The 24,234-nt window shown below is 41.4% G+C and overlaps 2 protein-coding genes across 3 annotated transcripts; one reads left to right on the top strand and one right to left on the bottom strand.

The window, feature by feature from the left end:
• The first annotated feature begins 11 nt into the window (after positions 1–11).
• CEBPZ (CCAAT enhancer binding protein zeta) lies at positions 12–21,480 on the top strand. The gene is made up of 16 exons (XM_058668069.1): positions 12–205; positions 2,409–3,907; positions 8,275–8,506; positions 9,009–9,192; positions 10,529–10,617; positions 12,504–12,557; positions 12,852–12,954; positions 13,059–13,127; positions 13,648–13,714; positions 14,915–15,015; positions 15,793–15,850; positions 16,146–16,339; positions 17,011–17,097; positions 20,453–20,514; positions 20,596–20,677; positions 21,197–21,480. Exons 1-16 carry the CDS (start codon positions 50–52, stop codon positions 21,334–21,336), a joined length of 3,177 nt encoding a protein of 1,058 aa, XP_058524052.1. The 5' UTR covers positions 12–49; the 3' UTR covers positions 21,337–21,480.
• CEBPZOS (CEBPZ opposite strand) lies at positions 20,859–23,239 on the bottom strand. Of its 2 annotated transcripts, none has more exons than XM_058668077.1 (5): positions 23,177–23,239; positions 22,983–23,098; positions 21,976–22,020; positions 21,372–21,456; positions 20,859–21,264 (listed from the first exon to the last, which is right to left on the bottom strand). In XM_058668077.1, exons 2-4 carry the CDS (start codon positions 23,095–23,097, stop codon positions 21,374–21,376), a joined length of 243 nt encoding a protein of 80 aa, XP_058524060.1. In that variant the 5' UTR covers position 23,098; positions 23,177–23,239; the 3' UTR covers positions 20,859–21,264; positions 21,372–21,373. The 2 variants fall into 2 exon arrangements, with proteins under 2 accessions (XP_058524060.1, XP_058524059.1); XM_058668076.1 differs by having other exon boundaries at positions 21,368–21,456; positions 23,177–23,238.
• Positions 23,240–24,234: the final 995 nt, after the last annotated feature.

Below are 24,234 nucleotides of genomic sequence, written 5' to 3' on the forward strand. Positions count from 1 at the left end.
GGATAGGCGGGCGATAGCTGTGGCTGCAGCGTGCTGAACTGCGCTGGTCATGGCGGCCCCCAAAGCGCCTTTAGAGTTTCATGCCAAGCGACCCTGGCGCCGGGAAGAGGCAGACGGAGATCCGGACGACGAGGACGAAGATGACAGCGGCGACGCCGAGAATGGGTTCTCCCTGGAGGAAGTGTTGCGACTCGGAGGCACCAAGGTGAGGGACGCGGGGTGCCGGGTCCTGGACCAGCCCGGCCTCGCAGGGCACTTGTTGGGTTCCGGTACTTCTCTCCACTGCCCTGTACAAGTGGAAACCTTCGGGTTTGGCATTTACTCTCTGCTCCCACTTTCCAGATGGGGTAAGAATCCATTACCGCCTCTGCTGGGAGGGCATGGGCTCCCCCTCGGTCCCGTCCTCGTGGCGAGCGTGTTTACTACGACCCAGGCATGGTCAGCCCTCTTCTCATGGCTTAGGGGCACCTGCCCACTGCTGGTCCGGTGCCCTGTTGCTAAATGCACGTCGTCATTAAAACAGTAAGCTTTTAAAGACGGCGCTGTGGAGGAAAGTGAAACGCGGGAGGGTAAGGAGAGAGGACGTGACAGTTCACGTGAATGGACGGGGTTGGAGGCGCTCTAAACCTGATGAGAATCTTAAGATTTTAAACAAACACCGGACAAGATTTGGCTCTTCTTTTAAATACTCTTGTTGTGGGAAGCTAAAGCAGGAGAAATGCAGCCTACACAGTGTGCTCTGTACATAGCGTATATATTAGTGTGGAGTAGCTGATGTAAAGACAGAAAGTAAACTTCCAAATATTAAGGAAGAGTTATGTGGTATGGGCATGCAACTTCCTTTCAGGGAAACGCCTGCATCTAAAAATATATACCTGTCCAAGGAAATGCACATTTAACATTTGTAGTGTGTGTTTTGTCTTTTATATAAGCAGTACCGTAGTATATGTTTTTACCCATATATTTTGCATGCTTTTTTCTTAGATATCCCTCCGTTTCAGTATGCAGTTCTTTATCATTGGTTTTATGGCTGTAGCAGTAATTGTGTTTGTCTTAATTTATCTAACAAGACATGCATTTTGGATTTTAGGTTTTTATTTTAAGTTATGCTGATAAATAAACATTTTCCCCACATTTCTTGGGGTAGGAGTGGACTAAATTTGTAGGAATGGAACCACTGGGTCAAGGAAATGCATGCTCTGTAACAGGATGAAGTTGGCAGGCTTCCCCCCTTACACGTTGTGACAGGTTACACTCATGCATTCATGTATGAAAGTACCCTCTGGGCCCAGCACAGTAGCCTAGTGGCTAAAGGCCTAGCTTTGCACATGCTAGCATCCCATATGGGTGCCGGTTTGTGCCCCAGTGGCCCCGCTTCCCGTCCAGCTCCCTGCTTGTGGCCTGCAAAAGCAGTTGAGGATGGCCCCAAGTCTTGGAACCCTGCACCTGTGTCGGAGACCCGGAAGAAACTCCTGGCTCCTGGCTTTATATAGGCTCAGCTTCAGTTGTTGCGGCCACTTGGGGAGTGAATCAGTGCACAGAGGATCTTCATCTCTGTCTCTCCTCCTCTCTGTATATCTGACTTTTCAATAATTTTTTGAAAAGCACCTTTTTCTCTCACATCCTCCTAATTTTTATACATCATTGTTTTTTAATTTGGATAATGAGAATTTTTTTATGCTTTTATTGAGCCATTTTTTTTTCTACACTCTGTCTGTTTTGCACACTTTCCCATGGAGTTGTCAATGTCATTGTTCATTGTTATTTAGTTGAAAGACAGTGGTAAGTGGAAAGTAAGAGACAGACGTTGCGTCTGTTGGCTCAATTCTCTGGTTGCCCACAATAGCCAGGGTTCAGCCAGGCTCGAGCTAGGCACTGAATAGAGGCCTCTCACGGGAGTGGCAGGGCCCCAAGCACTTGGGCTGTCACCTGCTCCTCCCAGCAGCATTGGCAGGAAGTGGGATTGCAGTAGGAGGCAGATTTGATCCCCACCGATCCTGTGTGGGACGCAGACACCTCAAGCAGCTGCTTTATGCTGCATCATAACACTCACCTTTTTCATTTTCTTATTGATGTCTAGGAACTTTCGTTTTGTAGTATTAAGCCCAATTTAATAGAAGTTGCTAGTATTTTTTTTCCAGTTATTTATCTTTTGATTTTTTCTATACCTTTGTGGGCTCTGATGTCAAATTTGAGAAGGCTTTCCCTGTGCTGAAACGATCGTGTTAGCTCTGGGATAGGTTCTCCCCCTGTTTTGTGCTTTTATTTTCATAGTTAAACTTTGTATCTGTGAAGTGTGTGGAGTAGCATAGGAGCCCAAGTATCGCCATAATGATTCAGTTTCAATGATTTAAAGAAATTGCTGGATTTTTTAAAAATATATTTTTAACTTGTATGTCTTTGTACAGCAAGATTACCTTATGCTGGCTGCTTTGGACGAGAATGAAGAAGTGGTGGATGGAGGCAAAAAGGGAGCAATTGACGACCTCCAGCAGGGTGAACTGGAAGCGTTTATCCAAAGTCTCAGTTTCCCCAAGTATGCACAGACTGTACTTGAAGAAGATACAGAAGCTGAAAAAGAAAGTAGCAGCAAAAAGAAAGCACAAGTCTCTAAAGTTGATCATAAAAAGCAGAACGTGCCGGCTAGTGAAAAAACAGCCATCAGTAAGGTGAAAAGTAATAAGAAGCAGGCAGAAAATTCTGTTGAGAACAAAAGTACCACACCGAAAGTAAAGAAGGATAAACAACAGGACATCTTTGAGTTTTCCGAGAGACAGACACTGCTACTTAAGCCTGAAGGCAAGTGGTATGACCTGGAGTACAGCAGTGAATACTCTTCAGAACCCCAGCCCCGGGACCTTGTGTCCAAGTACAGAGTGCTGGCTCAGAAGCTCTATGAGCATGAAGTCAGCTTATTCAGAAGTAAAAGCAACAGCCAGAAGGGAGGCTCTTCCACCTGGATGAAGGTAATCGTGTCCTCGGGGACCCTGGGGGACAGAATGGCGGCCATGATCCTTCTTATTCAGGAGGATGCTGTGCATACACTCCAGTTTGTGGAAACTCTAGTGAACCTTGTGAAGAAGAAGGGCAGCAAGCAGCAGTGCCTTATGGCTTTGGATACGTTCAAAGAGCTGCTCATTACAGACCTCTTGCCGGATGATCGGAAGCTACGGGTTTTCAGCCAGCATCCTTTCAACCAACTAGAAATGCTCTCCAGCGGCAACAGGGACTCCAGAGATAGGAGACTGATCTTGTGGTATTTTGAGCATCAGCTGAAACACTTAGTAGCTGAATTTGTGCAGGTCTTGGAAACTTTAGGTCATGATTCCTTAGTAGCCACAAAAACTCGAGCCCTTCTAGCAGCCCATGAGCTCCTTTGTAACAAGCCAGAGGAAGAAAAGGCGCTTCTGGTGCAGGTGGTGAATAAACTGGGAGATCCGCAGAACAAGATCGCCACAAAAGCATCCCATCTATTGGAGACATTACTGTGTAAACACCCCAACATGAAAGGAGTTGTGTGTGGTGAAGTAGAAAGACTCCTGTTTCGCTCAAACATCAGTTCCAAAGCTCAGTATTACGCAGTTTGTTTTTTAAATCAAATGGCCCTCTCCCATGAAGAATGTAATCTGGCTAACAAGTTAATAACTATTTATTTTTGTTTTTTTCGGGCTTGCGTAAAGAAAAAAGATATTGACTCAAAAATGCTTAGTGCCCTGTTGACAGGAGTGAACAGGGCATACCCTTATGCTGAGGCTGACGATGACAACGTGAGGGAGCAGGTTGACACATTGTTTAAGGTGCTGCATGTTGTGAACTTCAGTACCAGTGTGCAGGCCTTAATGCTGCTTTTCCAGGTGATGAATTCGCGGCAGACAATATCAGATCGATACTACACAGCATTGTACAGGTGAGTGGGACAGGAACGAATAGAATGCATGCAGTAACCTTCTGCAGGGCCTGAGAGAGCTTGACAACCGGATGTTAGACCCTCAGGAGCAGCCTGCTACTCATTAACTTGATCTTTGTTTCCTTGATGAGCACAAACTATATTAGATGCATTGTATGTTTTCTAGTTTGAGAAGCTGTTGCAATACCAAAAAATATCCAAGTCCTGCCACCTAATATTGAAGGTTAACTTCTTACTCTATTTATTTTTTTAATTTACTTATTTTTACTGCAAAGTCAGATTACAGAGAGAAGGAGAGACAGAGAAGAAGATCTTCCTTCCAATGATTTACTCCCCATGTGAGCCGAAATGGCTGGTGCTGCACCGATCCGAAGCCGGGAACCAGGAACCTCTTCCGGGTCTCCCACACGGGTGCAGGGTCCCAATGCCTTGGGCCGTCCTCGACTGCTTTCCCAGGCCACAAGCAGGGAGCTGGATGGGAAGCGGGGCCACTGGGATTAGAACCAGTGCCCATATGGGATCCCAGAGCGTTCAAGGCGAGGACTTTAGTTGCTAGGCCACTGCGCGGGGCCCATCTTCTTACTCTGTTTATTTTAAATCTTTTGGGATGTCAAGTAGAAGAGATGTGTAGATATAAATGAAGTGTCTCTCCACAGTTCTGTATCTCCTCCCTATGCTCATTCACATTGCCGTGTAGTAATTCACCCAGCAAGCACTGTTAGAGGCCTCCATGTCACATGTGGAGTCTTAGAGGAGTTGTGACTGCACTTTTTTTTTTACCCTGTGTTTAAGATTTTGCTTGCTGAACTTTCCAACTGTCCTATGGCTCACCCATTGAGATGTGATTTTTTTTTATTATTAATATTTATTTATTTGAAGACAGAATTGCAGAGAGACAATGAGAGATCTGTCTGCTAGTTCTCTCCCCAAATGGCCACAATGGCTAGAGCTAAGCTAAAGCCAGGAGCCAAGAACTTTTTGGCATGTCCCATGTGGGTGCAAGACTTGGGTCCTCCTTCACTGTCTTTCCAGACCATGAGCTGAGAGCTGTATAGGGAGTGGATCCCCGAGGACTTGAACTAGTACCAGTAGGGGATGCAGGTGCTATACTGGAGACAACCTGCTGTGACAGGGCCCCGGCCCCAAGATGTTTTTGAGCAATGAGCAAATCCTTGAGAACTATGAAATCAACAATGAAACCAATTTTTCCAAGAATTGATATTACCTTGTAATTCACTTGTATACTTTTATATACCTTTGGTGTGAGAAAATACAAAGTAGTTGTTAGTGTCTTGGACTTAATTTAGTTTGAGTCCTGGCCATTAGTTTGCTGTATAGCTTTGAAACGGATTGCTTAATCTTCATTAAAACCCTATTAGTGGAAGCCTACCAGGTGAAACCACCACCCACAGCACCAGCATCTCATATGGGGGCACGTTTGCGTCCAGCTGCTCCACTTCTAATCCATCTTTTCTTCTAACACCAGGGAGAGCAGCAGTGGCACTTGGCTTCTAGCTTTGATCTGGCCCAGCTCTGGCTACTCCCAACCATTTGAGAAATGAACCTGCAGATGGACTTTCAAATAAATTATTAAAATAAAAAATGTTCATAGCTATAATTAATCCCATTTTACTGTGCTTCTGTGTGTTTGTAAAACAGGGAGAAAAACGCGTATCTCTTTAGTAATTAGGAAAATTGTCCAAGATTATGCAGTTAGTAAATGACAAAACTGTGACTCAAATGGAGATTGATGTGTATGTGCTAACCCCTGTAATCTCCCTGTGTAATGTGCATAATAGTGCCTGAAACAGTAAAGGCTGCATAAGTGTGAGCTGCTCTGCGTCTGTCTTTGATTTAATCCTCTCAACAGCTCCCTAGTACAGTGATTTGTGCAGGTTAGACCTACTGAGAGACTAGCCTAGGAGCCAAATTCAGGCCGACTGGCTTTGGAGCTCTTGACGTGATGGACTGGTATACTGAAAAGTCTCAGAAGCCTCCCCGCAGCTTTTAGGAGTCCGCAGGTTTTTTGTAGTAGATACTTGATATTTTTAAGTCAGGAAAAGTTCCAAAGCGGAAAATATGGAGGTTTGGGAACCCTTGTTTATTTTTTTCTTTTTTAAGTTTTAAGTCTTGGGATCTTCTAATTTTGAAGCTGCTTGAAATCGCAAACATCCCTTACCATATCCGTTTAACATCAGTCTCTTCAACGCAGTCTAACATCTCTGAGGAAGAGGATGCTCCTGCGTCCATTGCTAAGAGCGCTCACACATGGATTTCCCTGCAGAACTGTTGAGCCTTCTTTAAAAAGCAATGGCTCTTGGCTTTAATAAGTTTACATGATTTGGTGTGCAATTTGATTTATAAAAAACTTTAGAAACGCCTTCTGTCAAAAGATAGACTCCTAAAAAAAAAAAAAAGATAGACTCCTACCTAAATTCTCAAAATGTTTCCACTAATGTACTGTGGGATTTGTTACATTAAAAAAAAAATTAGTTGCAAAATCTTTAGAGAATTTAAATGTGAAGAGGGAAAATTAAATATCAAAGATTGAATAGTGGGGCCAGCATGGTGACATAGCAGAGCCGCTATCTGCAGTGTCATCATCCTATACGCACACCAGTTCTTGTCCTGGTCTTTCCACTTCCAATCCAGCTACCTGCTAATGGCCTGGGAAAATCAGCAGAAAATGACGCAACTGTTTGGGCCCCTGGTGAAGTAGGTTAAGCTGTGGCTTGCAGTGACACCACGTGTCTTAGTAACAGCTCAGATTCCACTTCCAGTCCAGCTTCCTGCCAACACACTGGGAAAGCAGTCGTTGATGGTTCAAGTGCTGGAATTCCTGGCAGAAACATGTTTTACGTTGCTGCCCTTTGGATAAAGGGTGCTGAAGTTACATTAGTGAGAAAAAGTTTATGGACACGCTTAGGGCAAAATAAGTAATAGTTGATGTTATTCAAGAAACCTGGAGGATTTTGTTCACTTTAACATGGTTCAGACTACTTCAGGACATCTCTAGGATTCAGTACCTGGGATAGAAAGAGAATTTTAAAATTACGTAAGATCATAATTGAGCAGCCTGTAGAAGAAAGGTTTGGGGAGGGCCTGGCGCCATAGCTGGGTGGTTAAATCTGCATGTTGCACATGCCAGGATCCCATTTGAGCACTGGTTCATGTCGTGACTGCTCCACTTCCCATCCAGCTCCCTGCTGATGGCCTGGGAAAACAATAAAGGACGGACCAAGGCCTTGGGATCCTGCACCCATGTGGGAGGCCTGGAAGAAACTCCTGGCTTCAGATGGGCTCAGCTTTGGCTGTCCTAGCAGCTTGGGAGTGAACCAGCAATCAGAAAGTGTTACTGTCTCTCCTTCTGTGTAAATCTGCCTTTCCAAGAAAAATAAATAAATGTTAAGAAAAAATTTTTACAGAGATTTGGTGAGAGGAGGACAAGTAAGTAGATTCAAGTATTTGAGAAGCTGTCATGTATAATTTGGTTGTTTCGTGTTGCTTCAAAGGACAGTAATGCAGTGTGCCATTGGAAATTATGCAGGAATAGATTTCAGCTGTGGATAAAGCAAAACCAAATCATCCAAAATTGATCATATAACTACTAACAACGAGCAGTTCCCAACTTACTGTTGTGGTCATTTATTCATTTAACAAATACTGAGCACTTGTTAAGTGCCAAACACTATACTGAATCAGTGAAAAATGTGTACAACCTCGTGAGAAAAGAGGCAGGGATTGGTGTAGGGAACTGAAGAACATAAATGTAGCTCAGAGTAATGCAGAAATGTTGCTGTAGATGCTGTGGACTGCAGAGAATTGTAGAGGAACATTCTGAGTAAATGGAGTCGCATGTATGAAAGAATATCCAATCAGTTGTTGGACTAGGAATTCTCTGAAGCCTTTACGGTTTCCACCATCCCTGAATAGTCTCCACTTGACCCCGTGGGATCACCTAGCTAGCTGACAGTGATACAAGCACAAAAAATTATCTGGTCCATTGCTTGAAGAGAACTGTCGTTATTTGGTTTTAGATTAGCTTTTCAGGTGGCATTCTACTCTGTATTAAATTAGACCATTAGGTTTGTGCCTGTGGGTTTCCAAAATGGCATTCCACTTGGTAGAGAGGAAAGAAGCCATGCAGCCAGCACTTCTTGACACCCCGCCGCCATCACCTAGTAGACCATCATCAGTCATTTTGTTTTGGTCAAGTATTGACTTCCTTTTTCACCTCTTAAGGTAGAAATAATTGTTCATTATAAAGCAAGCAGGAAAGTTATTGCTAACTAAGATGAACTTTGGAGTAACTTCTGGTTGTAAAGACATTTCAGAAATAAACATTTGATCTTGGTTTTGTCTTACAGGAAGATGTTGGATCCGGGGTTGAGGCTGTGCTCCAAGCAAGCGATGTTTCTTAACCTTGTCTACAAATCTCTAAAAGCTGACATCATGTTACGCCGGGTGAAAGCTTTTGTAAAGAGATTGCTTCAAATTACATGTACACAAATGCCACCATTCATATGTGGAGCTTTATATCTTGTGTCTGAAATCCTCAAAGTAAAACCAGGTTTAAGAAGTCAACTGGATGATCATCTGGTATGTTTTATAATTGCTGAAATACACTGCTTGTTTTTGGTCTTTCTTCAGTGAGCATAGTGTGAGTTCCAGAGTAGCACGGGCTTGGATTGTCGTACCACGGGTACCATCCTCCTATGTGGGACATCGGGCTCGACCCGTCTAATGACAGTGAACTGCACTGCGGTAGGGACTGAAGTTAGAGAACACAGCGGCACCTCTTTTGAGCCTGTTTCCTCAGCTGTGAAATAGAAACTAGTTCCTATCATTGGATTACTAAACAAACACATCAGAAATTATTTTGAGGACTAACTGTTTACAAGTATTTAGTCAAGACTTCTGGCTCAAAAGCTAACTCTGAGGTTTAGAAATAAGAATGTGATCTTCTCCACTTTGTTAGAACCTTGATGTTCACCAAAGCTAATAAACGGATCTCCTCTGAAGCTCTCCAGAACAAAACAGTGTAAACTGTATTGCAACTTGCAAGTGTTTAACATAGATTTGTTAAAACGTTTTCTGTTAGGTGTCTGATGATGAAGAAAACTTTGTTGACATAGGAGATGAAGATGACATTGAAAAATTCACTGATGCAGACAGAGAAACAGAAACAGTGGGCGAAGGTGAGCCAGAGGAAGCTGCAGAAGGAAGTGATGCAGAGCCCAGCAAACCAGCAGCTGCTTCCTGGGTGCACTTGGATAACTTGAAAGGTAAGTTTTCTTAAGTCTTTAAATGATCCTTTTGAATAGTTCTACCAGTGAGTTTGTTTCTTTGCTCTTCTTCATAGAAATTTAAACTCCCATTTTAGAAATCAGGATTGCTTTCTTAAAAATGAGAGCTCTCATGATACAAAAGACTTTAGACATTTATTTATTTTTGAGAGAGTTATAGGAGGAGAAAAGGAGAATGACATCTTCCATCTGCTGGTTTACCCCCAAGGTGGCTACAACAACCAGCACTGGGCCGGGGCTCCCACAGGAGTGGCAGGGGCCCAAACACTGGGTCATCCTCTGCTGTTTTCCCAGACCATCAGCAGGGAGCTGGCTGACAGGTGGAGCAGCTGGAACAAACCAGCACCTGTAAGGGATACCAGCATCACAGACACTGGCTCTTCCTGCTGTACCACGAAACCAGCCCCTGACAGAAAATTTTAATTTAGGGAGTTATTTGATAGCTGTATCAACAGAACTTCAGATAACATGCACATTTTTAGTAAAATTTGTACCTTGAACTAATTTTAGTTTCTTGATATTTATATCTACATGTAAAACTTCAAACGTGGAACACCTAAAGACATCCAAATACAGTGTACTCCAAAGTTTGATTTATAAGCAAAAGTATTTGCTTGTGATTTATGTCAACTTTAGAGTCCAAAGAAGCCTTAGAAATACAGCCTGTTCATGTGACATTAGAGAGAAAACCAGACCAGCCTTGGGAATCAAGAAATGTGGTACAGACAGATCCATTTCATCTCGAAGTTTAAGTGTGTAAAGTACAAAAGAGGAGTCTGTCAGCGACCAGGAAACTTCGAGAATTCACTGGGTACCCTGGAGACAACACTGAGCATAATCGTTAGGAGGAGCTGACACACGCGTTGTGCGGTAGACAGTTCATAATGTGTTTCAGAATCTTTTTTTTTCTTAAACATAAACATCTTATATAATCTGTTCCAAATGAGAATCTTAACAGGCATACATATATGGGCATACATACATGCATGACAAATATGTGGAGCATTCAAAACTTTCAACCTCGTCCAGCTTCAGTTATTTCTATGTTGATATTTATGATCCCTGTGGCTCAGAAATGAGTGCCTTTTGTTACAGCTGCTAAGGGAGAAGTTTTGGAGGGGATTTGAATAGTACTTGGGATAGACATCTTGCCCAGTTAATTCTTGAATGACGGCTAGCTTCAATTCAAGATGAATTCTTAAAAGATGCCCAATAATGTTGAAGGATAAATTTCTCTGAAAATAGTAATAGTGGTTTTTAATGATATTTTGGGCTAAGAATTAAGCATTTGAGAAATACCAATTTTTGTTTATAGGTGGCAAACAATTAAATACATATGACCCATTTAGTAGAAATCCTTTGTTCTGTGGAGCTGAAAATACAAATCTTTGGGAACTCAAAAAGGTAAAATAATTTTATGTTATCTTTTAATTGGTTTACATGTACATTTTTGCCATCATGAATTAATGCCTTGAAGTATTCATTTTTTTAATAAATGATAAATGTAGGAATTAAATATTAAATTTGCACATTTGGGTAGGATTCCTTGTGAGGTGTTCATGTCCTAGATAATCTTTAACTTATGCACATGTTAAATGAGGATGTTGTATACGGTATGTAAGTATTGCTTTTGTAGGTATTTATTGTATATAACAGCTCAGATGAATCATTTTGGCTTTGATGCATTCGATAGACTTCTCAAGATATTCTATGATAGAATTTCTTTACAAATAAAGTTACTATTTAAATGCATAAGTAGAATTCATATTTCTTAGGACTTTTATATAAGAGATCTCTTTTATAAACGCAGAGAGTGTTTTTCTGTGCAGCCCTGTACGCAGAGGTGTCTGACGCTCTTGGGTGCAGGGTCAGCGCTCCCTACGTTCCCAGTCCTGCCAAGACGCCATCGCCTCTGTCACTGTTGACAGCAGCACCAGGCTGCACTAGATTGTTCATAATCACAAATGTGCAGCTTTTTTTTGCTTTTAAAATGGGTCTCACTTGAGTGACGAAGCAGGAAGAATTACTGATTTATCCTCTTGATGGTAAAGTACAGGTGAATGCTCTCTCCTGCCCTAGGAAAGCAGAAGTGTGTGGTGGTTGCAAGCTCAGCTGTTTGCTTTCTCATCGCAGACAGACACCAGTTGTTCAGGCCTGGATACTTGGAAGATACATTTTTGAAAATAAATTAAGCCTATTGCTTCAAGCAAAATAACTGACACTGCTTTTTGGCTTGGTTTGTTGTTGTTTTGTTTTTGTTTGTTTTTGCAGTGATAAGGTTTCAAGCAAATATTTAAAATTGAGAAATTTCATAACCGCCACCTTGAACTGGCCTGTTCCCCAACATGTTGCCAGTTAAATCACTGTTGATACTAACAGTGTGATCTTTATGACGATGTAAAGTGAAACATATAAACTGCAACTACATAATCAGTATTTTTTAAAGCATGAATACATGGCTAGTACACAAACCTAACTGAATATGGTTTCAGATTCCAAACCATGACTCATCAATGCTGTGATCTACAATTATTTACTTTTGTTTTTTAAAGATTTGTTTATTTTTATTACAAAGTCAGATATAAAGAGAGGAGACACAGAGAGGAAGATCTTCCTTCTGATTGTTCACTCCCCAAGCAATCGCAATGGCCAGTGCTGCGCTGATCCAAAGCCAGGAACCAGGAACCTCCTCTGGGTCTCCCACATGGGTGCAGGGTCCCAAGGCTTTAGGCCGTCCTCGACTGCTTTCCCAGGCCACAAGCAGGGAGCTGGATGGGAAGTGGAGCTGCTAGGATTAGAACCGGCGCCCATATGGGATCCTGGTGCGTTCAAGGCGAGGACTTTAGCTGCTAGGCCACGCCGCCAGGCCCTACAATTATTTACTTTTTATAAATCTTCCTTTTTCCAACTTCATCTTTGTAAGACAGACTTTCATCTTGTGTTCCAGTTAACGAACAGTATACAGAAGCAGAGAAACTCAACTCCCTCTAGAAAGCCAGACATTAAAGGGATTTATAACACTGTGAAATAATGCTACTCTTCTCACTGTATTGCCTCTGAGTTGTTTTTCATAAACATTTATATTAGTACAAAATGGATTTATCACAGTTTTAAATGAACTGTTAAATAGTTAAAACTATTTGTTGTAAAATAAGGGTTCAATTTGTAAAGCTCCTTTAAATAAAAGCTCTTGATGTCCTTGATTTAAATTTCAGTTCTTTGAATTCTCTTAAATTATAACAAAAAATGACCTTAGAAATCCTGACACTGTTCACATTTTTTCTTTTTAGCTATCTGAACATTTTCATCCATCTGTATCCCTTTTTGCAAAAACCATTCTGCAGGTGAGTACATTGCTCAGTAGACAAGAAGCAAGAAAGTCACAGCAGGTACTCATTCTGGCTCTTTTCCAGGAAGGGTGGCCTCTGTTTTCAGGGTTTCATTTCTTGGCGGTGGTTCGATGATCTATATTACTAGTTACCTATCCATAATATCGACAGTGTACCTAGGATAGATGTGTGTGTGTGAACTTCGTTTTTTCAAATGGAATGTACATTAGAAGGATATATGAAGTACTTTTCTTGTGTACTTGTACCTTTGAGCTAAATTCTTAAACTGCTCCCTCAACTGCTTTTCAGGGAGATTATATTCAATATTCAGGGGATCCACTGCAGGATTTCACACTAATCAGATTCTTGGATCGATTTGTGTACCGAAACCCAAAACCACATAAAGGCAAAGGTATGTTTCTATTTACTTATTTGGTTTTCACTATTAAAAACATATTAAACAATATGTGCATATAACTTGCTTTTAACTTACACTGTCATGATTTTGCATTTTAGAAAACACAGACAGTGTTGTGATGCAGCCAAAAAGGAAACATGTTATAAATAATATTCGCAACCTTGCCGGTGAGTGTAACACTTGGATGGTGAAAACCAAAAGGACAATTCCAGACAAGAATTGATTATTCAGCAAACTGTGAAGCTCTGTTTGCTTTGACCAGTGGGGCCTGCGTACTGCTTTCTCCTGACCACCAGCTGCTTTAGAATGCTGAGTCTGCTACACACGGTTCCTTCCGGCAGCTCTGCTTCACACCACAGCCCTGCTTCACACCATAGCCCTGCTTCACACCACAGCCCTGCTTCACACCACAGCCCTGCTTCATACCAAGCCCTGCTTCACACCACAGCCCTGCTTCATACCAAGCCCTGCTTCACACCACAGCCCTGCTTCATACAAAGCCCTGCTTCACACCGTAGCCCTGCTTCATACCACAGCCCTGCTTCACACCACAGCCCTGCTTCACACCACGCCCTGCTTCACACCATAGCCCTGCTTCTGGCCAGACTTTAGGTCAGGATGATTGCAGATGTGCCATGTGTAATCTTAGGCACGTAAGTAACATAAATTGTTTTTATCTTTCTCCAGTCAACAGTAAGGAGTTCCTTGCAAAAGAAGAAAGCCAGATACCTGTGGATGAAGTGTTTTTCCACAGGTAATGTAGTTCCATTTGGAGATCATTCAAATTGTTTAAAAAATTCAAATTGTTAACTTTCTTAAAATGTTTCATAAATGTTAGCATATTTAAGACTAGAGAATATCAAAATACCCATTTTTGTGAAGGAAATTGTGAACATAAATCGGGGCATTTTGTTTTTACATAAATTTTGTTTGACGAATCTGGGATTTAAACTTTGAGTTTTTGTTATACTTCAGGATTTTATATATAGATAGATAATTTGAAAGAGAGAGACAGAAAGATCTTCCCTCTGCTGATTCATTTCCCTAATGGCCACAAGAAGCCAGGAGCTTCATCTGGGTTTCCCACATGTGGGAGGAGCCCAAACACTTGGATCATCCTTTGATGCTGTTCCCAGGCCATTAAGCTGGGAGCTGGAGTGAAAGTAGAGCAACCAGGACCCAAACCAGTGCCCCAATGCAATGCTGGCATGGCAGGTGGTAGCATTACTCATTAGCTACAACACCGGTCCCTTAGAAGTAAGTCCTAAATTTGTTATTACTGATGCCATGTAGTAAAAATCTGTTATTGAGTTAATTGGCTAAATAGGTTTGATTTGATTTGCTTTTCTAAAAAATTTAGTGGGAATAATGTTAAATGCATGCTTTCATTTGTAAATATTAATTTTTATTATAGCGTAATGCAAGAATATGGCTAATGATCAAATATTGTGATTTGAGGCCATAAGAGTCACAAATTATTAATATGCAAGCTAAAGCAACCTTTAAACTGCAGTATTTTAAATAAGATGAAGGTGGCTTTTTAAGAAAGATCTAGTTTGTGGTCCTGTTGAGATGGCTCAATGGATATGTCTTCACCTTGCACACACTGGATCCCATGTCAGCCCCATTTCCTGTCCTGGCTGCTCCACTTCCCATCCAGCTCCCTGCTTATGGCCTGGGAAGGCGGTGGAAGACAGCCCAAAGGAGAGACCAGGAAGACCTGCATGGGAGACCCAAAGAAGCTCCTGGCTCCTAGATTCGGCTGGGCTCAGCTCTGCCTGTTGTGGCCATTTGGGGAATGAACCAGAGGAAGGAAGATCTTTCTCTCCGCTCTGTAAATCTGATCTGTCTTTCCAATAAAAATAAATAAATCTTAAAAAATAAAAAGAAAGAAAAAGATTATACTAACATGGGACTTACAGTAAGATTTTCAGTTTTACATGTTTTATTTTAGGTATTACAAAAAATTTGCTACTGTTAAAGAGAAACAGAAACGAAGTGCAGATGAAGAAAGTATAGAAGATGTGGATGATGAAGAATTTGAAAAAATGATTGGTAATTAATTTGTATTGACTGATTTGTAAGATACCTTATTACCATTTGTTAATAGAACATGGAAAGTGAGCTTAGTTTTTTGGTTTTGGGGTTTTTTGCGGGGGAGAGGGTTTTGTTGTTTTTTTGCCAAATGGAGTTTCTCCTGTGGTTTTGGTTTTTTTTTTTTTTTCATTGCATTTCATTTTATGGCATGTGAGCTTAGTTTTTAAGAATCAGATAACAAGGAATATCATGCCAATCACAATGGAGGATTAAATATTTTCTGGTATGTAGTGATTCATCCACATTTGCTCCAGAAAAATATGAATATGTTAATAAGCTTTGTACAGTAATATCCTTATACTGTTGATAACAATAGTTGTTTATTCCTTTTTATCTTTACAATCCACTGAGCTAGAGATTTTAATCAAATCTTAGTAGGAAGAAAAATTGGAAAGGCTTACATGGTTTCGTTATTAATATACATTGTATCATACCTACTAGAAATCAGTTTAAATAGGGTAAAAGAGCAACAATCACTGAATATAATTTTGCTTGATATTTGTCTTGTTCCACAAGAAACTGTAAAAGCTGAAAGGAACAGGAATCCTCCTTGGTTTAGGGATTTCAGCACAGCATTTCAGATTTGCATGCATTAATAAGACACCCCAGCAAGTCATTGTGGTGTTTATTCATCATAAACAAATCACCATTTTGTGTAACAATAATTGATTCAGATGTGACGTGTCGGCCTTGTTGTTTGTTATGTCTGACGGTTTGTATGTTACTCTCTGGCAGACACATTTGAAGATGATAATTGTTTTACGCCTGGAAAGGATGACCTTGATTTTGCTAGGTAAGGCACTTTCCTTCGATCTTCTCATTACTCTTCCTAGTAGCTCCCATAACCTCTTCCTCCAGAACATCACACCACAGACTATTTGAGGAGCGGGGGGAAGTATTCAACGAGTTTGGGAAGTAGCCATAGCACATTCATGTTGAACATTTATAATACATACACATAGGTGTATTTACCAAGTGGTCCATTGGGCTCCATTTAAGTCGTTTAACTACTCAGTCCCTAAAATATACTCTGAAAAAGCACCACCTCCTTTTACAAGGTTTGGTTTTGTTTTGTTAATTTTCCCCAGCAATATGAAAAAAAAATCCAAAAGAGTGAAGGATAATATGGAAGATGAGGATTCAGAGAACAGTGATGATGAATTTGATAACCTGGATGATGATGAAGTTTCTTTAGGAAGTATGGATGAAGAATTTGCTGAGCTTGATGAAGATGGAGGAACATTCATGGATGTGTCAGATGATGAAAACGAGGGTGTTCCAGGTAAGGATTTTTTTTTTTTTTTAAATAACAGAAATTTCATCTTCCTTTCATCCACAATCTGAAGCTTTTTTAAAATATAGCCCTGTATTCAAATTGATATTCACATATCAAGTAAAAATTTTAAAAGAACCCCTGTCCTTCTCATTAGAAACTTATGCATGGTTTGGTTGGTTGTTTCTTTTTAATCAGGTGAATTTTGAATTTTCGACTTTGATTTTAATCAGCATTTGGCTTTGCTGTATAACACCAATTGAGCTGTTATGTAGAATAATACTGAGTCTCGTTAATAAACTGTCACATGGATGAATGCTTTTATCATATTATAAATAAGCAAAAATCACCCAAAGTTGTCACTTGGGGCTGTTGTCTGATCTCTGTGTTTTTCCATAGCCTCCAGTACACACTCCTGCTACTCATTCTTAAGCATAGAAGTCCTGGTTTGAAGGAGTTTTATACTTGGTCTCATTGATGAAGCTGACTAGTAAAAATACTTGCACAAAACATGCCACCACGCCAGCTAGTCTTGCTCTCTGTCATCCAAGTCTGTGTTAGTGGAACAGCAAGCAGTACAGTGCCTTGCCCCTGGATTGCAGATCCAGCGTATCTCTTGGAGCTATTTTCCTAATCACACTATTTTTTAACTTCTCAATCATAAATTTTTGGGGTAACAGAACTTGAAGAAGTCAGTTCCACTATCAGTACTAAGAGAAGCAAGAGGAAAGGTGCAGATGACTTCGATTTTACTGGCTCATTTCAAGGTAAGAAAACGTGTATCTTTAAAATAAAAACTATTTATTTCAAAGGCTCAAAGGCAGAGAGAGACATTCAGAAAGATACATATTCCATCCTCTGATTCACTCTCCCAGTCCCTGCAACAGACAGTAGTAGACCAGGCCAGCGGCAGGAGCCAGGAGCTTCCTCCAGGTCTTCCACGTGGGTGAAAGGAACAAGCAGTTGGGCCATGTTCCTGTGCTTCCCCAGTGCGCTGGCAGGGAGGAGTGTGCCGAGTGGAGCAGCCACAGCTCACATCAGTGCCCATGAGATGGCACTGTGATACAGAGCCGGCCCTGACAGCACAGTACAGTTTTTACATTGTATTTTTTAGTGTGTGAGAATCGTCTTTTTACTCATACACCTTCAATTACTGTCTCTTCTTAAGTTCTCAGATTTAAATCTCCAAGTCTTTTTCTTCATGTTGAAACCAGTGAACTGAGTTTTCCAGACACTATCTTTTTCCTTTTCTCAACTATATTTTGCATTTGACCCTTATAAAAATCGTGCTTTTTTAAATTTCATTTTCCTTTTCTATGACATGTAGTTTTGCTGCCATGATAAAACAAATCTGATCTCAGTAATATAACAGAGATATGAATCCTTTCTGTCAATTTGTTCTCTAACATTGTTTAAAGTTTTGGGGCCCAACGTGGTAGCCTAGTGGCTAAGTCAGTGCCTTAAGTCCTCTCCTTGCACACGCCAGGATCCCATATGGGCGCTGCTTCTAATCCTGGCGGCCCCACTTCTCATCCAGCTCCCTGCTTATGGCCTGGGAAAGCAGTCAAGGATGGCCCAAAGATTTGGGACACTCCACCCACGTGCGAGACCTGGAAGAGGCTCTGGGCTCCTGGCTTCGGATCACTGCAGTTTCAGCTGTTGCGGCCACTTGAGGAGTGATTCCATGAATCTCTTCTCTGTATTTATGACTTAAAAATAAATAAATCTTAAATTAAGGGTTTGATAAAAACATAGAAAACACTGTATACTTTTTTCTCATGTGTGGCTTCTGCTTACTGGTAAATACTGATAAAGAATAAAGACTTTCAAAGTTAAAACATTTTAAAACATGTTTAATTTACATACGGATAGTGGCCTGCGACACCTACAAAATTTGTATGGATTCTGTGAATTAACTTGCTGGCAATATGTTGTAATAGATGATCTAAACTGATGTGTATTTAACATTTATCTTCCCAATTTCACCGTTGCCTGAGTGATCTAAGATCACACTTCAGTAACAGCATATGCTCAAAGAAGGCAGTTATCCAAATTAGCACTCACAGAGAACAGAAGTGCTTCATCCCGGCCCTGCTGAGGCTATTGCTAAATAAGATGCTGTTCCAGTGACTTGATTTTGAATTGTAAAGAACTATTTCTGAATTTCAAATCTCAGTAACAATTTTGGCTGCAGATTGAAGGATGCCTAACAGCTAAAAAAAAAAAAAAAACAAAGGCAAATTCTAATAGATTTAGTAATTGACACCAGGGGAGGCGGGGCCAAGTAAACACCCACTGCTTTGCTTGCTGATCTTTAGATATCATTCATACTCTACAGGCCTGAACAGAACAGCACAGAATTGTGCCAAGGGCTGATTTCAGCTCTTAGGTAACATTTCACCTAGTTAAAAATCACGATGAAATGCTTCACAAAGTATGGATATCAGAAGTGGGTCAGGGAGTAGCGTTGTGTCTTAGTATGTAAAGCTGCTGCCTGCAGCACCAGTATCCCATATAGGTACCAGTTCTGGATGTTCTACCTTTGAGTGAGTCTGCTGATAATAGCCGGTGTCTGGGTCCCTGTACCCACTTGGGAGACCCAGAAGAAGCTCCTGTCTCCTGGCTTGACACTGGCTGAGCTCCAGCCACCCCAGCCATTTGGGGAGTGAACCAAGTAATGTCGTATAGTTAACTAGACCGTAACATTTAGTGCCAGTACCCCATATCACAGGACCAGTTCAAGTCCCAGCTGCAAAAGATTGCCAGGCTCCTGGCCCGGACCCCGCCCCAGTCACTGGGGCTTTTTGTGAGTCAGCAGATGAAGATCTTTGTCTTTTCCTATTTATCACACTGCCATTCAAACAATGAATTTTTAAAGTGTTTCTGCTAGTGCTAGAGACACTGATTTTTTTATAAAAAGATTTATTTTAGTTTTATCAAAAAGATACAGAGAAGAGGAGAAACAGAGAGGAAGCTCTTCCATCCAATGATTCACTTGCCCCCACCCGCCCCCAGCAGCCACAATGGCCAGAGCTGCACCAATCCGGAGCCAAGAGCCGGGAGCTCTTCTGGGTCTCCCACATGGATGCAAGGTCCCAAGGCGTTGGACCATCCTCGGCTGCTTTCCCGGGTCACAAGAAACTGGGTGGCTGGGATTAGAACCAACACTCATATGGGATCCTGGCATGTGCAAGGCGAGGACTTTAGCCACTAGGCTACTGCACTGGGCCCCAAACATTGATGTTAAGGATGGAACTAGTAAGTGATCTTTGACTTTGAGAGGATGATTAAAAGAGCACTGTTTCTTAGTTATTAGTACTATGATGTGAATTTGAATTGACTATTTAAAAACATTTTACTCCTTTTCTTACTTTGAGAAGTTTATATGTACCAAACAAAGTGACCTTATTGTATGAGAACGTCTTTATTTTTGGTAATATAAACAAAACTTCATTTATAACATAGTAAGCATACTTTTAATCATCTTTTTCTGTTTTAAGAATTACTTTTTTTATTTGAAAGGCAGAATTAGAGAGAGATCTTCCACTGGCTCACTCCCCAAATGGCTGCGGCAGCTAAAGCTGGGCCAGTCCGGAGCCAGGAGCCAGGAGCTCCCTCACAAGTCCAGGGGACTAAAGATGTGGGCTGCCTTTTTCTGGCTTCCGAGGCACATTCGGAGGGAGTTGGATCAGAAGTGGAGCAGCCAGGAGCAGACCATTTGGGGATGCTGGTCTTGTGGGTGATAGCTTTAACCAGTGTGCCGCAGCACCAACCCAATATTCTCAGACCAAAGAATAAGCCCTCTGAGTCAAAGTTTTTATTTGACTAAAATATTCTAAAACCATCCATGTCAACTTTTGAGTTTTAATCTTGCTTGATACTATGGTATTTCTCCTAAGGGTATATTCTGAATAGCAGCCAAATCTAAAAGGCAGCAGTACGTAGTTATCATGTGTTTATTACATCTTTTTTTTTTAATCCAATGTAATGTAATTTTTCAGTGCGAGCTACCTTATAGTGCTTGAAAATAATTATGATTGTTTAATTCAAATATGTTAAGATTTATATTTCTCCAAAATCATTACATTTATGTTTCAATAATACACACTTACTTTTTTTTAGGACCAAGAAAAAAAAAGAAGAGAAATACCAATGACGCCAGCCTATTTGTATCTGCTGAAGAGGTAGGGCTAATACACTGCTTTAAGCAATTAGCTATTCTAAATTGTGAGCTTTCCAATAAACTTTTGTGTTTTTTTTTTAAGTTTGGCCACTTGTTGGATGAAAATATGGGATCGAAGTTTGATAACATAGGCTTGAATGCCATGGCTAACAAAGACAATGCAAGTAAGTAACTCGAATTTTTTTAAGTTGCCGTCAGTTAGAACTACCAGATAAATATATTTGGAGGACCATTTTAATGTCACCTTACAACGTGGAAGGGATTGCTTTAAGAAATATTTAGACCACAGCAAAGAATACCAAGTACAAAATTAAGTTGGTTTTTTTTTTACAGAGATGTGCTTTTAATATATATACGTGTGTGTGTAAATGCATGTATATATATATTAATGTGTGTGTGTGTTTGCTGTGTAACTACATGCTAAAGGTAATTTGATCCTGATGTTGATTTTATTATTTCACAAATGAAAGTGTTCCAGGAAAAGAACATCTTTAAGCCATTTGTTCCTTTCCCTTCCTTAGTCCTTTATTGGTAAAACATTAGCCTTTGACAGTAAAATTGGAGAGCTGCCAGCAGTGGATCTGCACGGAGGGTGGGACACTGCAGCCACGCAGACCACAGGTTGCTGTCTGTGGGAGTCGAGTCCACACCTTGGGGAGCTCACGGGTCTTCTCTTCCCTAAGGTCTCAAGCAGCTGAAATGGGAGGCCGAACGTGACAACTGGCTGCACAACAGAGATGTGAAAAGCATCCTCAGGAAAAAGAAACATTTCAAAAAGAAGAAGCTGAAATTCACTCAAAAAACTAAAAAGCAAAGGAAATGAGTAATTTATTAATTATGAATTAAAATTCTACTTACTCCTAGTTTTTGCTGTTACACCACGTTTCTTGATCTTGTTCTCTGATCCCATACATTCCAGACTGTTCAACTGATTTGTAATAAACTATAAATAAAACAGCTGTCATTTTACAAAGTCATATAAAAAGTCATTTACAAAGACTATGATTGGGGAAAGTCATTTTTCCCCATGTTGCTACAAAATGAGGGTGGAATTACATATTTCATGGGTGCTAACTACTATTTTCATTAATCATGGTAATGAGCAGTACCAAGTGTTACAATATGCCACACACACATAATGTCACTTTGTTAATTCCTTACAACAGTTCCTGTGAGAAGTTAGCCAACCTTTAAACCAAAGGTCTCAGCTGTGATTCAACTTCATTACCACCGACTTACATCTCATTCCAAAGTCTAGTCTTTACCGCCAGTGGAATGTTCTGGCCCACTAGCTAACACTGCTGTCCTCTGAATACTGCTAGGTGACAGTTTGCTCTATTTTGTATTCTAGAAGTAACATAGTGATGAATGTATGTTGGACATTAATGTATCAAAAATCACTTTCTCCTACAGATTACCCAAAAATGTTGTGCTGTAACTTATGTTTAAACAAAAAGCATACCTTCCAAGATGAAGGGAAATTTCTTGCTCATTGTTTTCCTGAAATCTGATGGCATAAAAAAAAAAAATCTTGAAATCAGGTATGTACAGAAATTCAAATGGAGCCAGTTGTCATTTTAGGGTGTATATGATAATAAAACAATGAAGGTAGACAGGCTTTCTGCTCATCCACAAACGGGAGCGTTTGTAGCATTTCAGTTGACTCTCCTTATTTCCTAGCATTTCAATTGCACGCGCCTCATAGTTATTTAAACTTTCTAAAAGTGCATATATCTTATGTAATCATTTAGAAATGACAGCTAAGCAAAATTTCAGTATCAATTCATAGTTCCTTTATGTAGCTTTATGTTTTTATGCCATTTTACCTTGAGAAGGCATTAAATAGAAGATACTGCGTTTTTAAAATCGATCCCAAACTTTGCGTTTAAGTACTGCTGCAATATTTTCTTTATATCCTACTTAGAGTTCAGAAGTATAGAGACATCCGTTAACACCCTCTTACAGTGTTTCAGTGAAATACTATAAGGAAAACAAATGACAAGTTTCTAGGTTCTGTTTTAGGAAAAGAAAAAAGCAGCATTCCTTAATCTAAGAATTGAAGGTCTATAAGACAATTTCCACCCACACAATTGAAAAGTACTTTCTGTACTTTTTTTTTTTTTACTCACTATTGATGCAGAGAAAGACTACTGGAGCCTGCCAGAGAAAACTGGTTACTGGGAGAATCCAGCAAGGCCTGAACAATGACGCGTACTGGGCAGGCTAAGCTTCCCTGACCTGTGCGCCCCAGAGTAAGCCAGAACAAAGCTACTCACTGTGCCTTCCCTACTGGTGAACTTCAAGGGAGAAGTACAGAGATTATCTAAAATAAGACCTGGCTTCTCCTTTGAGCCATTTTAAAAAAAATAGAATGCACTGAAGCTGAAGAAGGCAATTTCTCCAAAAAGAGCACTGCTATTTAACACCTAAAGTGAATCAAACAATAAACTGCTTAAAAACACTAGTTACCTTGGCTTGTGTTCATCTTTGAAAACAGAAAATAGGCTCCAAAGACACCCACCAATTCAGCCACTAAAACTCCTTTAAAGATCTTCTTTACCAGTGGTTCCATAGTGCGGGCCATCCTAAATTTAATAAATAGGCATAAACCTGAAGCAGGAACCCACCGAGCGGCCCCGCGTCCCGCCCTGGCTCCCACCCACCTCCCAGCTGTCCGCTGCGCTCCCCGGCCCCGGAGCTCGCACTCGGCTCCCGCAGCGCGGGCTGTCGGGCCAAGGTCGCCCAAGGACCCGGAAACACGCGTGCCTGGGCCGCGTTCCTTCCTGCGGACGGGAACTAGAGCCTTCCTGACCGCAGAGTCTTAAAGGGAAATGCCCGCCCCGCACAGCCCCACAGAGGCGCCCCACGCTCACGCGCACAGGCGCCACGAGCCAGCCTCACCTGCAGCGCGCGGCGAGGACCTGCGCATGCGCAAGGGGTGCCCCGCCTCAGGCTCCTCCCCTCCCGCCGCCGGCCACGCTCCCAAGGGTCCTAGTCTATTTGCAGTGCTCTTTTCTTTTTTAAGATTTATTTATTTTTTGGAAAGATTTACAGAGAGGAGGAGAGTCTGAGAGGAAGATCTTCCGTCCGATGATTCACCCCAGTGGCCACGACGGACGGTTCTGAGCCGGTCAGGGCCCCAAAGCTTCAGGCCGTCCTCACTGCTTTCCCAGGCCACAAGCAGGGAGCTGGTTGGGAAGTGGAGCTGCTGGGATTAGAACCGGAGACCATCTGACATCCCGGCGGATGCAAGGTGAAGGCTTTAGCCATGGGCCACTGCGCTGGGCCCCGTTTATTGTGTTCTTAGCAGGAGCCCACTGTGACTGCCAGCCGCATTAGTTCTCTTCAACTTTCCAGGGTGTCTCTGTCGTAGGTGCTGTAACAGCCTATTTTACAGGAAAGGCAAGAGGCTTATTCTACTCACAAATACCCAGGTGGTGACAGAACGCTGATTTGAACCCAGAACACTGATTCCAAAGCCTATTGCTAGATGGTTTTCTGCAAAGCGAAATGGGCTCAGAGCGTCTGCAAATTTGTTAGCAGTGCAGATCGCCAGAACTGGAATCTGCATTTTCGCCATATCCCTAGATGATCTGTTGTAAATTAAAATTTAAGAAACAGTTGGGGGGGGTGGGTTTGCTGGCATGATGGCTCAATTGGCTGATCCTCCTCTTTGACTACTGGGATCCCATGTGGGTTCCAGTTCATGTCCCAGCTACCC

This window comes from Ochotona princeps, chromosome 8 (assembly GCF_030435755.1).
Source record: "Ochotona princeps isolate mOchPri1 chromosome 8, mOchPri1.hap1, whole genome shotgun sequence".
In the NCBI taxonomy this organism is placed as follows: Eukaryota; Metazoa; Chordata; class Mammalia; order Lagomorpha; family Ochotonidae; genus Ochotona; species Ochotona princeps.